General features: G+C 35.3%; 1 protein-coding gene across 1 annotated transcript in view; it reads right to left on the bottom strand.

Annotated features, from left to right (window-relative positions):
- The window catches only part of HHIP (hedgehog interacting protein), a 73,682-nt gene that overhangs the window by 10,458 nt on the left and 47,972 nt on the right, over positions 1-15,252 (bottom strand). Inside the window, exons 5-11 of the mRNA XM_074821504.1 lie at positions 10,350-10,501; positions 9,752-9,925; positions 8,235-8,378; positions 7,228-7,349; positions 5,086-5,209; positions 4,272-4,402; positions 3,585-3,666 (exon numbers count right to left, since the gene is read on the bottom strand). Of these exons, the coding sequence (XP_074677605.1) occupies positions 3,585-3,666; positions 4,272-4,402; positions 5,086-5,209; positions 7,228-7,349; positions 8,235-8,378; positions 9,752-9,925; positions 10,350-10,501 (929 nt within the window). The remainder of the gene's footprint in view (positions 1-3,584; positions 3,667-4,271; positions 4,403-5,085; positions 5,210-7,227; positions 7,350-8,234; positions 8,379-9,751; positions 9,926-10,349; positions 10,502-15,252) is intronic.

Below are 15,252 nucleotides of genomic sequence, written 5' to 3'. Positions count from 1 at the left end.
AACCCTACCTTTTAGTTGAGAAGTGTGTAAGTCTTTCTCCCTATATTTTCTCATTAGTTCCTAACCCTGGAAAGTAGTTCACTTGTGATAAAATTTTTTTGATAATCATCAAAAAATGGATATATCTTTCAGAGACTCTATTGTAACTTAAGACATTCTTGTTTTGTCTGCTAGTTTAACTAATTTACCTAATGCTGGGTTTATGTGTTTGTAATTCTTAGGGTTTCCCACATCTCCTCCAATCTCAAAGCTAAATATGCTATTACCTATACTTCTCACTCTACTCAATTTGGGTAATAGGTAGTATATGTGTATTTGGCAGCACCTCACATACTTGGTTTTTACAACCATTTTTAACTTTTCTGTTTCTGATTTATCACTTCATTCTCTAAGAGCTCCCAAGTACTAATGCATCATTATAACAACCTTGTTACAAAGAGAAGGATTATTTAATGCTGTGCTTTTGATGGGAGGCTATTTAGTTGTTGACATGAAGTATTTGGAGGAACTGGACAGAGGTTTCCTGTGGTACCTTGAATTCCATGTTTCAAACTGCCTTTGTGATGGCAGGATTCAGAACCTCTGTGATGATCATATTATCAATTTGTCATCTATCGCCTCAGTTTAACACCTCATTTTTATTATATGTGAAGGATTGTTTTAGGATAAGACTTTCCCATTGCTTTTAGTATTGAAGACTAATGCAAAGGGTTCTCTGGGTTACCCTCATCCTCTGATCTTCTAATTTTTTAACCTATCCATTTCTTTTGAATTTTTTTTCTACTGCTAGCATATCCAAGTAGCAGGTTTCTTTCTTAAGCTATATTTGAGACAAGCAAATGAGGGTCATGGTTATGTTTGAGATCTACAAAGATCAAAAGAAATAAAATCCTGCATCTTCATGTAACATTTATAATTTAGAATAAAATAATAATTTAATAATCTTGCAGCAGCTTACGAATGACCACCAGCAGAAGAAGATTGGGTTTTTCAAGTTACTAATTTCCAGCAAGGGGCTACCACAGGGAATGATAATGCATGGAAGGCTCTCTGCAAATTGATGAGTCTGCCAGGGACCACCTCTCACAAGGTTTTTTAGTAAGCAACGAATTTCTAAAATGTGACAAACCAGTACTTTGATGACTTTATGCTCCTAGCCCACCTGTAGCATCTTTATTTTGTGTTCTAGAAAGCTTAGTGTGCTAGGGTTTACAACTATATGTGATGTATTTGTATGGTGCATACCATGAGGAAGACTTTAAAAGGAGCAACAAAATATTAGCATGCAAAAAAATAGTAGCATGTGAATAATATTTGTCAAAGCCATGGAATTTTTAAATTGTTTACATGTGTCGTGTGGAATTAGCATAAAATGGTAAACAGAGCTGCAATGCTCTTTTGTGGAAATAACTCATTATCTTTCACTTAAAAGCCTGCAATGGTGTGAAATTGAAAAACAACAAAACTCAAAACTTTGCCTGAATGAAAGTTATCCCGTGTTTCTAAAAAGTGTTACCAAAAACCATATCCCTTTGCCACAGTCTGTTTAATTTCAACTGTGTGCCAATTTACAAAAGTATTTTATAGTTTTCTGGTTACTTTCACCAGTAACCAAACACAGTCTTGACCCTTTTCCATACATGAAAACAGCCAACCGTGAGTGCAGCAATGGGAGGTCTGGCCTTTCAGGTATGTCAGCTCAAGACCACCCTACTGGAAGAGGTAACAAGAACAAAAAGCCGAGGTCAAACAAGGCAGCCCCATGTAATTAGATACTAATAGTGGATTTAGGGTGTAAAATTCACTTAAAACCATACCCCAACAGACTAAACAATCCCAGTAAGAATGGCAAGTTTTGTTCTAAAAAAAATGTTTTTAATACCAGAAAGCATAAATAAAACATACATAATAACCTTGACTGACAGACTGCACTAACCTGCAGTAACATCTGCTTTCAAATTATTTACTATAGGTTCAGGATAGTATAATTATAAAACACTGAAACTCTACTGTAACTTATAGTACAGCGTGCATCCAATTTCATGAATCTATTATTGAATTCACTTGTTGTCTCAATAACAATTTTTAGAATTTAAATTCTGACAATAAAATAAATTCCTCTCTTAAACAGTCAAAAGCAAAACAAAAAATGCAAGGCTAACTGTATCTGATACTAATGGGGAAACATGCTGAAGTAGATGCTGAACAAATAGGCAGTTGCTTTTGCAGAGTATGATGAGGTCAAAGTAATTAATACAATAAACTTAATTTCTGTTAGCGGTTTCATTTTGTGTTAATTTCTGATGCTTTTGCAGGATGGATGTGGTATCTTTACGTGCCACAGACTTGGTCTGATAGAGCAGCAAGATCCGTCATGAAGACAACGGTATTTCTCCAGCTAAAGTGAGTACCTGCTAGTCATCTGCTCTTATTGCTGCTGGGGCCCCTGGGTCACATTGGCAACTGACTTTTTGTAGTCTTTCCAGATTCCCTAATATTTTCATACCTCTAGGTGCTTTGCAAAGATCGCATCTAAAGAAACTCTGGTTTGATAATTTTCATTTATCCTCATTTTACAAACGGTAAATTAGTCTAAATTATTAAACCAATCATATTAATTCCATGTCTTATAAATCATTTGAGTGGGATTTGTAAGCCTTTTGGACACAGTGCTTTAAGAACTCTTAAAGAATTTAGTGTATTTTTGGCACAGAGTCCAAGGACAGAATGCTCCAAACCTCCCCGGGGAGAGACGGGTAAATGAAGGGGTATGGAAGGATGTTGAAAACTAGTAAGCAGTGACAATTCACACCCCCTGAGGATTCAGTCTGCTGTATTATTCTCCGTTGGTGGTATCTCCTATACAACAGAGGAGATGTTTGGGAAAGATGAATTTGTCCCTTCGAGCTAACTTATGGCAAAACTGAAATTAAGGAGACTGGAACTGATCAGGGATGGCTTGTATGCTAGCTAGTACTGTCCATTTTTTTTTTTTTTTTTCTCTGTAGTAGCTTTTCAGTATACAGAGTAGGTATTGTCAGCCAATACTGACCTTTTGAGCCAGATCCACTGTGCACTGTCCCACCGCAGTGGCAGGTAAGGAAGCAGTAGCGCTGGGGAGAATTCCAGCATCTGCCTTCCATTGATGTTGTGTAACCTCTGTGGTACCTACAAGTCGTTTGGCTTCAGAACAACCAGGAGCATCTTTTACCTGTACTGGTCCATATGGTTCCACATTAAATATGTCTACACTTCTATGAAAACATGCAAAGAATGTGAATCTAGGTGGGAAAGTGGGCAGCATTTAACATAATGTCAGAGTACAAATTTCCAGAAGTTAGTGTTGGTTACACCTCTGTTCTTCTGACATTCACTTTCTATGAGATAGTGATTACTTTCAGTGACTATATTCTGCATGCTGCTGATGGTATATTTTCTTTTGGGAAGCCCCCTGCATTGAGAATTTCCCTTCTTATTGAATGTCAGTATTGCATAATTCAGCTACATGGAAAGAACTATATTTACCTTTTATTTTTTAACCTGTTGAGTGAAAGACTGATCTTAGTAAGAAACACAATGCTCACCTTTTTGGGTCAATGATCTTGTAGAGTTTTCCACTGTGAGGCTGTGTCATGCTTTTACTGCTTGATAATATATAAATCTCACCTGTTAAAGAAACCAATGCAATAAATTAGTTCTCCTTTCCTAAGATGTCAAATACGTGATTTTTGTGATCTAGCTGTATTTGCAAGATGAGATTAAAAAAACTCCAGGAGAAACACTCATCACTGAAATATACAATGGAATCGTTGTTATTTGAAAATTTAGATGAGCACTTTCCCCAAATTGATGCTAAATGTGAAAGATACTTTATAATGAACATTTTTTGTTTCGTATTGTATAGAATTAGTTAAAAAAATAAAATGGGAGAGGAAGGGAGAAGAGGGGTATTGGTCTGCTCATGCAATTTCTTTGGCCCTTAAGTCTGTAAAATTGGGAATGAAAGCAAGTATATGACACATTATGTCATAATGAGTGACACAGTTCGCAGAATGTGAGAGACAGTAAGGAACTTTGCCCCTTCCAACAACCCATTCTCTTCTCGGTTCTTCTTACAAGGCTGCTAAGGTGTAGCTGAGATCAGTGTAGACAGCTTTGGCAAAGATAGCCTTTAGGTTTCTTCTTTTTAAACATTTACTATAATCTTGCACAGTTCAGCAGGCATTACCGATAAGGCTTATGATTTAATAACATATTTTTTTGCTATTTACCTAATTCGTCTTCACCAAATCCCAAGACAGGGCCTGAAAAGAAACCTCTACATGAACCAGTGTTGCCAAGACAGAGGGGTTTCTCTTGCCACTGTTTGGTTGCAGGACTCTGTTGCAGTGTTAAAAAATTTCTATATTCAAAAACACATAAAGCAAATTGTTATATTACATTTTGAATAGAGAGTTTTCACTGTCCAGAAAAATAAGTAAACACTTGCTGCAAGTAGCTTCACAGATACATCTGTGCAGTTCAGCACCTTATGATTTCCTGCCTGTTATTTTTTAGATGCTTAAAAAGCACAGCATTTCCATTCCTGTCATTCCAACATTGCAAAATTGGGTTCAAGCTATACTATATAGGCATTTGTGAACACTGAGCTCTTTGGCATGAGAAAACCATGCCCATGAAAAACATTCATTTTGCTCCATCAGTGATGTTTCCATAAAACCCCAAAGGTTTTCAATGTCTTACCAGTTAGACCTGTTTGGGAAACAGTTCCACAATTAACATTTATTCCCACTGTAATGTAAATGATGTTTGTAAGTGTTTGTAGGACTTAAATCTTAAGAGCGCCGTGATGTGTCTTTGTCTGTACTTTTTTTCCAAGGATCGTATATGTTACATATGTCACCATTCATTAGAATGCTGTGCTATTTTATTTCCAAATCTAGAACTGAATCTGCATTGTCACACCGCTAAATCGGCAAAGTGACTCAATATACAAGACTTTTGGTGTTCCTTTATACAGGAAGCTCAACAACTAAATATACCTTATACGCATTTTTGTTTAAGAGTGAGTTAGAAGAAACCTACCCATTGCGGTCTCCAAATACATAACTTCCATAGAGTCTTTCAGACTGGCAGCCTCGATAGACAAATCCACCAACCAAGGATCCACTGCTGAATGGTTTGAATTCTAAAAGTGAAGGCTCACTTTCTAAAAAGGAACTACCGTAGCATTAGATCATATGCAGTTTCATATTTTGATTCACATTTATGAAAATGTTATTCCTTCAAGAAAAGAGGTTAATTCCATTTAAACACTCCTCAAAAGTCAAGATGTGTTTCTGGAAATGAAACATTAAAAACAATCAGAAAATACAACAAAGGCTGTTTGTGAAACAATCGATTAGGGATTTAGATGGGAGAGGCTATAATTGCTTTCTTCCATGTGCACAGGCTGGGAGAATAAAACCATGTAAGGATTAGGTCAGACTTTCATTGAAGTTGATGTGATTACTGCTATTAACTTTTCCGTGTCAATACAGTCTGCAGAATGGATGTTCTGAACTTCAGGAATACAATTAAACCCCTTTCACTGTAAAGTCCTTCCGGTATCTACACACAGAAATTCCAGTGATTTTCAGCAGAACTTGTTTTCAAAGCCTTTCAATGGTTTGAGAAACTCTTTCAAAATCACAGCTTTAAACATGGTATGTGTGTTATGTCCCATAAAACACTAGTATTGCTGGCCATAGATTCCTGTGGTAATTTAATTCATGCTGCTGTTGTAGCTGCAGTTCCTACACATTCTAATTTTTTTCTTTTTTTACAAAATTGCATAGTTTAGTCATATCAAATAATGTCTTCAAGGAAGTTTCAGTGTAAATGTTCCTATTCATGCAATTAAATACTGCTCAGCTTGACATGCTAACTGCATAACTTTAAAGACAGAGCCAATAGACCTTTTTGTTTTATAGGAGCTTTTTTGTTTTTTTAGTCAGAGGGCTATCTGCAAGTCTTTGATAAATGAATTTCCCAGATTATTCTACAAGAATAAGAGCAGAAATTTTATGTGGGAGAAAAGGATGATGAGCTCTTTTTATTGAAGCAATTGACCCACAGCCTAGTATTCATATTGGCAAGCTGTTATGGATAGACACAATATTGCTTAGTTTACTCTGCAGTAAAGATGCAGTCAAAATTCCAATGGAGCAGTGGTTTACCAACTATTATTCTTTGGTTTGGCTTTTATAAAATGAATACAGAAAATACATGCAATAACTGAAGTAGAACAATTGCATTGCACTATTGTATACTATTGTACTAGCCAGCACAGCTGCTTTGCTTTTAAGAAGAGCGCAGGTGGGAGAACTAGGGATATGAATAAAACCAGAAAAATGCTACGTTCCAGGAGACAGACTAGTTCCTGATGCCTTTACACCCCTTTGGCATTTATCACCTTTTACCACCACTGAATTTACAAGCTGCTAAATGGTCAACCAAGGTAGATGATAGCTCAGAGTAACTGTCACCTGGCTTGCCTGAACTAGCAAGTGATCTTAGGGAGTATCAGAGTTAAACATTAAACTAAAATTGTGACTGACAATCATACTGATTCAGAGAGAATATGAAACACTTTAAAATTAAGTCCCTAATTGATTACGTTTATCTTTTTGCAATCTAATCTAACCTAGTCATTTATTTTGAAGTAGTAGCATAGTGCATTTTTCTAAGTTTTTTATGTTTGGTAACATTTAAACAGAACTCAGTTGTTTCCCTGTTTGGTTGTGGTCTGTTGTTTATCTCACTTTTTCCATTATAGGAGGCACATTACGTGAGGTTTCCATTCTGTATCTGTGAATGGCTAAGAATACATTTTCATCACTTCCTGATATTCCAAAATCTTTTCTTTATGAGCCATCATATGCAGCAACAGTGAGATCTTTGACAGACTAGCAACCGGCATATTTCTTAAGTCTGACTTACATGATATTCTACACCAACAAAAACAAAGTTGAGTCATTTAAATTTTGTTTTGTCTTGCATTTTTTATCTGCTCGTACCATACTTTTCATAAGTTCTATCTTTTTGTAGGTTACCTATCCTGTCTATGCTGTAAATTACCTATCATGACTATACAGTCCCTTATCTATTTTCTTCTGCTTTTTATTTATTCTTCCATAGGCATAGAAACCGACTATTCCCAGTAGCTTTACCCTGGATAGAACTTACCATAGTCTTTACCCTTTATTATTTGTAAGATTCTTGCTGAAGATCTGTTCTTTCCATTTGAATCTGAGCAAAGTATAGTTAAATTGATGTTTATGTCTGTTGGGTGGCGGTCCACAGCACATCTGTAGAACAAAAAATATAAGAAAATCCATGAGATAGATGAGTTCATAGTGTATAATTCACTATAAGTAGTATGATGCATCATATTTTGAAGGATTAGTGTTTCTCTGTGGTGCCTACTCATTTGAGCACGTCATACCTAGTCAAAATATGAGAAGTGCGTCATATTTGTATACAAGAAATAATACACTTTTCCCATCCCTGCACCATTTTTTATATAATGTGAAGTAAAACTATTTTTTCCTCGTGCTAAAATGTACTTTGCTCAATAGCACCTGAAATGAATAGTGCTTTAATCAAGCTAAAATGAGTTGACTTACATGTTATAGGAATTTTGGACTGTTAAAAAGTCCAAGAATAAACTCCTTATCTGATCAACTTGACTTTCTGAATTTTTTCAAACCATGACTTTAAATTCACTTCAGTACTACCACCCACCTAATTTGCTGAATTATGTGTTGTTTAGTTAAAGCATTGTTCTCCTCCTTGTTATTGTTTAGATATCACCAGATGTTCTCATTTGTTTTCCACGTTCCTTTTTTTTCAGTCAAGATTCCCATCTCAGCTGTATTTTACCAACTCTCTTCTTTAAGTTCTCTTCTTTCATAAAAGTAATGATTTTATTATTCACTAAACCCCAAAATCCTGTACTTTGCTTCTGTCATTTCAGTCTTGACTTGTAATAGTTGTGTATGCTCTTCTCCTTCCCCTTTGCCAATGTACATTTATTTCTAACTGTAACATATGTGTGGAGGTGGAGGAGTGGAAGTTTTAAAAAGTTCACGAGTGCCTTTGTTATTAAAATTTTGTTACCCAATTTATAAAAGACTTCTGGTTAAAAACAATATCTGCTCCAGAATAATTGAGTTTAATTGAAACTTACTTACCGGCCTGGATTGTGGAGTCCATGTGCAAAAATCTCAGGAGGTTGGTTTGTGCTATTAAAATGTGGGTTGCTCCGTGGTATGGAATAAGGGACATTGCACAGGTCAGTATTTACGTCAAGGCGCAATACAGAACCTGTAAAATCACTGAGAAAGTTGAAGGATGAAATAATTATTTTTTTAAAAGTATTTTACTGGTAGATTTAATCCATATAATACTACAGTGAACCAGCAAAATAAACCACCCACTTTACTGAATAATCACATATAGATTGGTTTTACGGTACATGCAAGTCCAAAGAATAGTAGCAGACCCTGTCAAAGATTCAGTTTGGCCAATATGTTGCCTTGTTATGTGCACACTAGAATGCCTCTGACCATGCTGTTGGGAAGCAACTTGATAATAAGAACAGCTTTGCATACATCGATATTGTTTTATGGCTTCAAACATAAGGCTATTAACTCTTTTATACTGTATCTCCTCTAGAGTAACTGCAGATATAATCACTATGTAGTCACATAATGCTTTTTGTTAACACTTTGAATGCTACTCTTGATTTCAGTGATTTCTAGTCACAGTACAATCTAAAGATTAATTATACATTAATTAAAAAAAGTAAATAATTATATTGGTTGAAGGAGATGTGGTGTTTTTTTTTTTTTTTAAAGAATCAGAACTTTCTTGTTTCATGAAACAGGACAGAGTAAAATGTTTTGCCTTACATTCGTGACTCTGATGGAGGAAGCAAGGACAAGAATGTAGAAGGAGTAGAAAAGCATCAAAATTTTTTCACAAACATGAAAAATGTGATATTTAAATTGATTCCTTTCTATCTTCATCATGAATCCATTTCAGTCTCCCCTTGTTTTACATTAATTTAAAATCGTATTGGAATTGCTCTCTGGCCTTGGTTTTAAGTATATCCTCACTGCAAAGGGCAGGAGCACCTGCTGTTCTGCTGAACCAAAGAGGCCTTTGTGCATAGCAACTCCTTTCAGGTCTGTGTGGACACTTTCTCTAAATTAAGGCAAATATTGCAACTCTTACAGAACATAATGAAACAGAGGGAAAAAGCAGGCTGAGAAAATTGTATAGGTAGAACCAAAGTAGGATTGCTTCTTATGCTCTCTAGACATTTTCCTAAGTGATACAGTGTTGTTACTGACTCTGGTATGTGTTTGTAGACACTTTTCTAGAATGTTTGCTCAATACAGTTGTCTTGTTCATAGAATAATAGCTTGGAAAAAAGAAGTCTAACCTGTGCTTAAATACAATGGCATCTACTGATGAGGGCTCCAATATTTAAATGATTGGATAGCACACAACTACAAGATGTATTTAAGCAGTAAGACTGTTCTGAAAGTCAGCAGTTTGCTAAACCCAACCATGGAAAATATTTGGATTATGTAGTAAAGGAAGATTTGTCCTAGCAAATTCTGATCACTTTTGATTCAGACGCCAAATACTGTGCAAAACCAGAAGACAATAATAGAAGTCTATCCATTGGTAGTTTTTGTACCTTAAACCATCCATCTCCTCCATATCATCTAGGGTGATCATGCCATCTCCAAGAAAAATGTATAGGTAACCATCTGGGCCAAACAGAAGCTGTCCTCCTAGGTGTTTTCTATGTAGTTCTGCTACTTCTAAAAACACTCTTGCTGTTCTCATATCAACTTGATGTGGATTTTTCCTGCAATATAAAGATATGAACACAGTTTTCACAGTTCTTCTTTTTAAAAATAAACTTGAGTCATTCAAATGATACTTTAAGATGTGGATATTGTAACTTGGTGAAAAATGTCAAACAATTATTTCTGAGAAATTTCAGTTTTCCAACATTCACAAAATAATATTTTGCTGCCTATACGCAATAAGTAGGAAATAATTATAATTTAAAAATGACAGAGTAACTGAAAAAAGTCTTAAAAAGAATAAACAGTGAACTTACTGGCATTCCAAAACTACTGCTTGAAATAAAATCAGCAATAATTTTTCTGCAAGTGCCCCAGTATACACAATGTAAATCTGATAGTTCATTTTAGAAATGGGAAATACTAAAATGAAAAGGTTGTTGAGAAATACAGAATTTGTGAATTTTAGACTTCTACTGATACCTGGATACTGTGTATTCTACGACCCTAAGGATGTGGTCATGAGGTCCAATAGCCCACCGTTCTTGGTTGGTGGTATAAGACACATACAGCTTTCCATTTTTCTTGTAATTGGGATGGAATGCAAGGCTTAACAGTCCTCTTTCATCTCCTCCCTGCAGTCAAATGAAAAACACAAAGAATTGTGAAGTTAATTATGTTCTTTATTGTGTTTCAGCTGGAACCCAAAAAAAAAAAAGTTTCTTTCTTGTGGATAATCTTTGCCCAAACTCTTTTATTTCTTTCCTGACTACTGCACAAAAAGGATTATAAAACATTTCACTTTGGGGAAGTCTTTAAAAGTTAGAACAAGACAATTGCCTTATGCAGTTATCTATGCACAAGTCTCTTACGCCACTTTTGTGGAGTGATTTGTGTATGTAATCTTTGGGAAGCCATGAAGACAAGTTTAAGTGCTGTGAAGGATTCTTTGCTGGGTTACTAGGTTGCTTGTAATTCGTAGAAGACAAATAAAAAGGTCTATAATCAGCAGTCACTTCTAATCCAAGTATCCAAAACCTAAAACACAGTGCTGGCTGCCAGCTCCCACTGTCTTGGCAATATGTTTAGAAAACAGTTAAATTGCTTGTGTAATATGTAAACCTTTGTTTTACCCTGGAGGCAGCAACATCAGTTGTCACAACTATGGTGGTCTGTTCATCATTGCTAGTATACTGTAGGTAATAAGCAGCCTTGGTCTCTATGCAGAGAAACCATAGTTTTACATGTGGTCCTTCAATGGAAATGTTTTTGTTATTTTTAAAATAAAAATAGAAGAATCTCCGAACAACTTTCTTTTGTTATTATGTTTGCCACAAAGATCTGTACAGTTATATGTTAAGCATCAAATCCATGTAATGTACTGTGACAATGCAAATACCCTGTGTACTGAAATAGAAGGCAATTTTCTCTTTGGCTTCTAAAAATGTATGTAATATTGCTATGCCTAAAATTGTATTTGTATAAATGAAAAATAAAACTTAGATTCATTTGTTGCTCTTGAGGTAATACAGGGGAGAGAAGTTGAGACATAGAAGTAAACAGAGCACATAATTAACAATTCAACTTAAATTCATACATGTGATTAATCACAAGCTGATAGTTGTTTTGAAGTTTAACTCAGGGTTTGCCAGCCTTTCAAAACTAGTGACTCTCTTGTAGATTCAAGTGCTCCAGCTCTGCACCCATAAGGAGACAACGTTTTGCAACTCTAACCACACCCATGATAACTAATTATGAAATTTTAAATTATAAGAGAGAATGAAGCTTTTAAACTGTATTTGCAATTCAGAGTGATGGATGGGCCTGTCTTCCCGTTGAAAGACATCCCACAAAAGACCTAATTGGGAAAGTGCACAGCTTTAATTTATTTTAATTCAGCATGATTGCCATACTTCCTTTTTAATCACAACCACCAAAGAGAAACCTGAGTCAGAAATGGAGATGTAAATAGGTCGAGAAATTTCCATACAAAGAGATTTGTACAATGAAATATGGATCCTGCTAATTTATAGGCAGCCAAAATTTGCTGGTTTGTTTGCTAGAAAAATTTAGTTTCAGGGGGTTATCAGAGAGGTTAGTTTTGAAAGTCTAGTTAGCGCTGCCAAATCAGTTGCAGCCATCACGGATGAAGGGACTGGTAATCTAGGTCTTTCTCCTTTATGAGCCAAAAATAATTCTGCAGCTGAGTCTGAACTGATTGTAGATACTATTGTATGAGTTTCTAAGAGTTTTGACCAAGTTGCTCTGATAAAGTCTGAAGCAAAGGGAGGCAAATCAGTTGCTTTGGGAACAGAAAGGCATATTTCAAAGATTCCTGATGAATGATTCTATCTGTTGTGCCCAGACAAAGACAGTCCTATTTTTTCTCCTGAGAGATGAGTTCAACTCATTTAAGGGCCCAGGAATGTCAGTGAGTCACACTAGGCCTGCCATTCAAGGTGAGCTATTGAAAGTATAAGTAAGAAAAGATCTTTCTGTTACTAAGCTGAAGATTTTATTTAGCACTTGATGTCATGGGAGCAGTCTCAGTGTGAAAGTGAAGTTGTTGAAACCGTAAACAGGTGAAAATTAAATTAAGAGCTTCTAATGAAGTATACATGAAGCAAGAATTTGACAAACGAATGAAACACGGGACGTGCAAGGTAGTTAAGTATGGCAGGTTGTATTCATAGGATTAGGCCAATATTTCTACTAATTGCTGTCTTGCATGATTCTATTAGACTGTAATATATTACGTTCTTTGTTTGTAGAATGTATCTATTGCTTTCTGAAACGTCATGCTGCTTTCTGTTTTTCAAAGTGAGCCAGACACATTATGTTCTGAAAAGTCTATTTACTTGTGCACTTAATAAAAACTTTGGAAATATCGCTCTAAGATACTGAAATCAGTGCAGTATCAAGCCATTAGTTGGCTTATGGTCAATTAGAAATCCAGCTGAGTTTTTCCATACTTACTTTTTCTGGTTTTGGAAAACAATTGTTCATGTGTACTTTCAGCTTTATCACTAACTGGCAAACCTGTTGTTTCCAGTTAAATCACTGCCACAATTTCCACAGCTTTTGAAGTGATCTCTGTGGTGCCAGAAAGTATATAGTTTTCTGTAGTGTTGTGTCTTGTATGTTGTGGGGTAATTTGAGAGATAGCCACCAAAATCCCTTACAAGCAGTCATTTTGGTACTGTCAAGCTGAATAATTATGTACCAAGTGTAAAATTTTCAGATTTTCCCTATAAAGTAATCCTTCCTTTTATTTTTTATCAACGGACTTTTGATGTCTACTGTGAAACCAGCATCCCAGGATTTATAGTCTTGTCTTGTAGTTACCATGTGTCAAATATCTCTATATTTCTCTTGGCAGTTTAATAACTTATTGACATCTTTTCTTTCTAAGTTTCCCCTCAAATGAAACTAGCACCAACAAACTGTAGATGACATAGTAGCTTGTATAAGGTTCTGCACTACACTATTTGATGGAATAACCATTAACGTTTGTCAGTTGTATAGGGAAGGGCAAGAAGAATGAGACAAATCTTTGTATTCCATTGGGATGTCTGTTGAAGACAAAGAATGATGGTTGGCTGACATGAGTATTAATTACCTAAACATACTGTGGACTGGGGCCAGCATGAAATCTCTATCGTGACTAAGCCTGGAAGCTCACACTTCCAATGTCTGCCTGCGCAGCTATGAATGCTCCTGTCTTCTACTCACAGTTATTGCATGTTTTGCACCAATACCACACTTGTTTCAAAACTGATTTTCCTTGGGCCAGATTATAAGCTTCGGTTAAGGAGTTCTGTGAAAGGAAAAACATTCCTTTAAAAACCAGTTTGGTCTAGTTTAGGACCACAAACATCACAATAATTTAATCAGAATTATATTATCTTAAGTCAGTACAAAGCCAAGTAAAGATTAATTGTATGCATTAAAGTGTTTCTTTACTTTTCATTTTTAAGTGGTTGGTTAGGTACATTATGTCAGTTCTGAAAGTATATTACACCAGTAAGTGTTCTCAACTGAAGTATATTTTTAATATTTCTTTTTGCATTGTAATATCTGTTGTAATATATTTACACTTGTAAAAATCTGAAGTAACTGCACAGCACGATCCACTTTGTATTCTGACTAACGCTAAGAGGAGTGATTGTTGCACATGAATACTGGATTTTTATAGAAAGATGCTATTTTTGCATAAGGACTCCTCAGAAGTGGTCTGTACTTTCAATCTATGTGTTTCCAAACGTACTCTGGTATATCTCTGACATTATATATGGAAATATTATTATATTATTAAGGTATTATACTTTTTCTGTCATACAGAAACATATGCTGCAGTTATTTTTAAGACATGCTACCATTTCATTATGTCAATATATGTATTATTTCCTGTAGTAAAAATAGTGAAATACATGGCTTAACTGGTACTGTTAACTATTTCATTTAAAATAGATCATATTGTAAACATGACCCTTAATCATGTAACTTATATAGTAATTAATTTTAGTAAGCAAAATAAGACATGACCATTTATTTCCATTACCCTGTGTGGCTTAATAGTAAACAATATAGGTAGCAGATTCTGAATTTTCTTTTAAAATTGATTTTACAATTCGCTCACTTAAATAAAATAGAGGTATTTATCTGGCCAATGTCACTCATGTTGGAAATGAATAACAACCTTTTTTTAAAAGGGGTTGTGCTTAAAATATGTATATTCAACGGTCCTTTGTGGCAAAATATTAACTCTAATGTCTTTATATCATTTCTTTTCATCTATTATAGAGCAGAAGCTGGGTAACTTGTTGAGGTGGTATGATCACTCTTAATTTAGTTTATTTCCTATGTAATAAATAACATAACTAATATGCATTACTATGTGTTTGATCTTAAGGAGTTTTATTTGTAAAAAAAATGGGGGAAGGGGTCATGGAACATCTAAAATCTCTTATCAGGCAGTACCATAAGGACCCTTCAGAAAGGGATTTCTAATTAAGGAGATCCCAAAAGAATCTCAGTTTATTTGAACCTTCCTTTACTGGATCTTTCTGTGGGACTGAAGATCAATATCAGATATTTTTCTCAGTGGGAAGTGTTTGCTTAATCAACATATTTTGGAAATTTGGCCCCAGCACAGGATAGAAACTTGACTACAGCAGAAATAGATGCCAGCAAAAGGTCTGCTGCAAGGGCACACCTTGCTTTTCAAAGCTGCATCAACTATTTTGAGAAACACAAGGGGGAGGTGCCTCTGACAGGTGAAAGGGGACAACAAATACAAGATGAAAAAAACAGAAATTGATTGGGCTGTAGGTATGGTGTAGGAATAGAGCTCCTATAGACCTCTTGGGTGTTGAGAACTCAAGTG

The sequence above is a fragment of the Strix aluco genome, chromosome 4 (genome assembly GCF_031877795.1).
Source record: "Strix aluco isolate bStrAlu1 chromosome 4, bStrAlu1.hap1, whole genome shotgun sequence".
In the NCBI taxonomy this organism is placed as follows: domain Eukaryota; kingdom Metazoa; phylum Chordata; class Aves; order Strigiformes; family Strigidae; genus Strix; species Strix aluco.
This window is presented reverse-complemented; position numbering and strand designations above follow the sequence as displayed.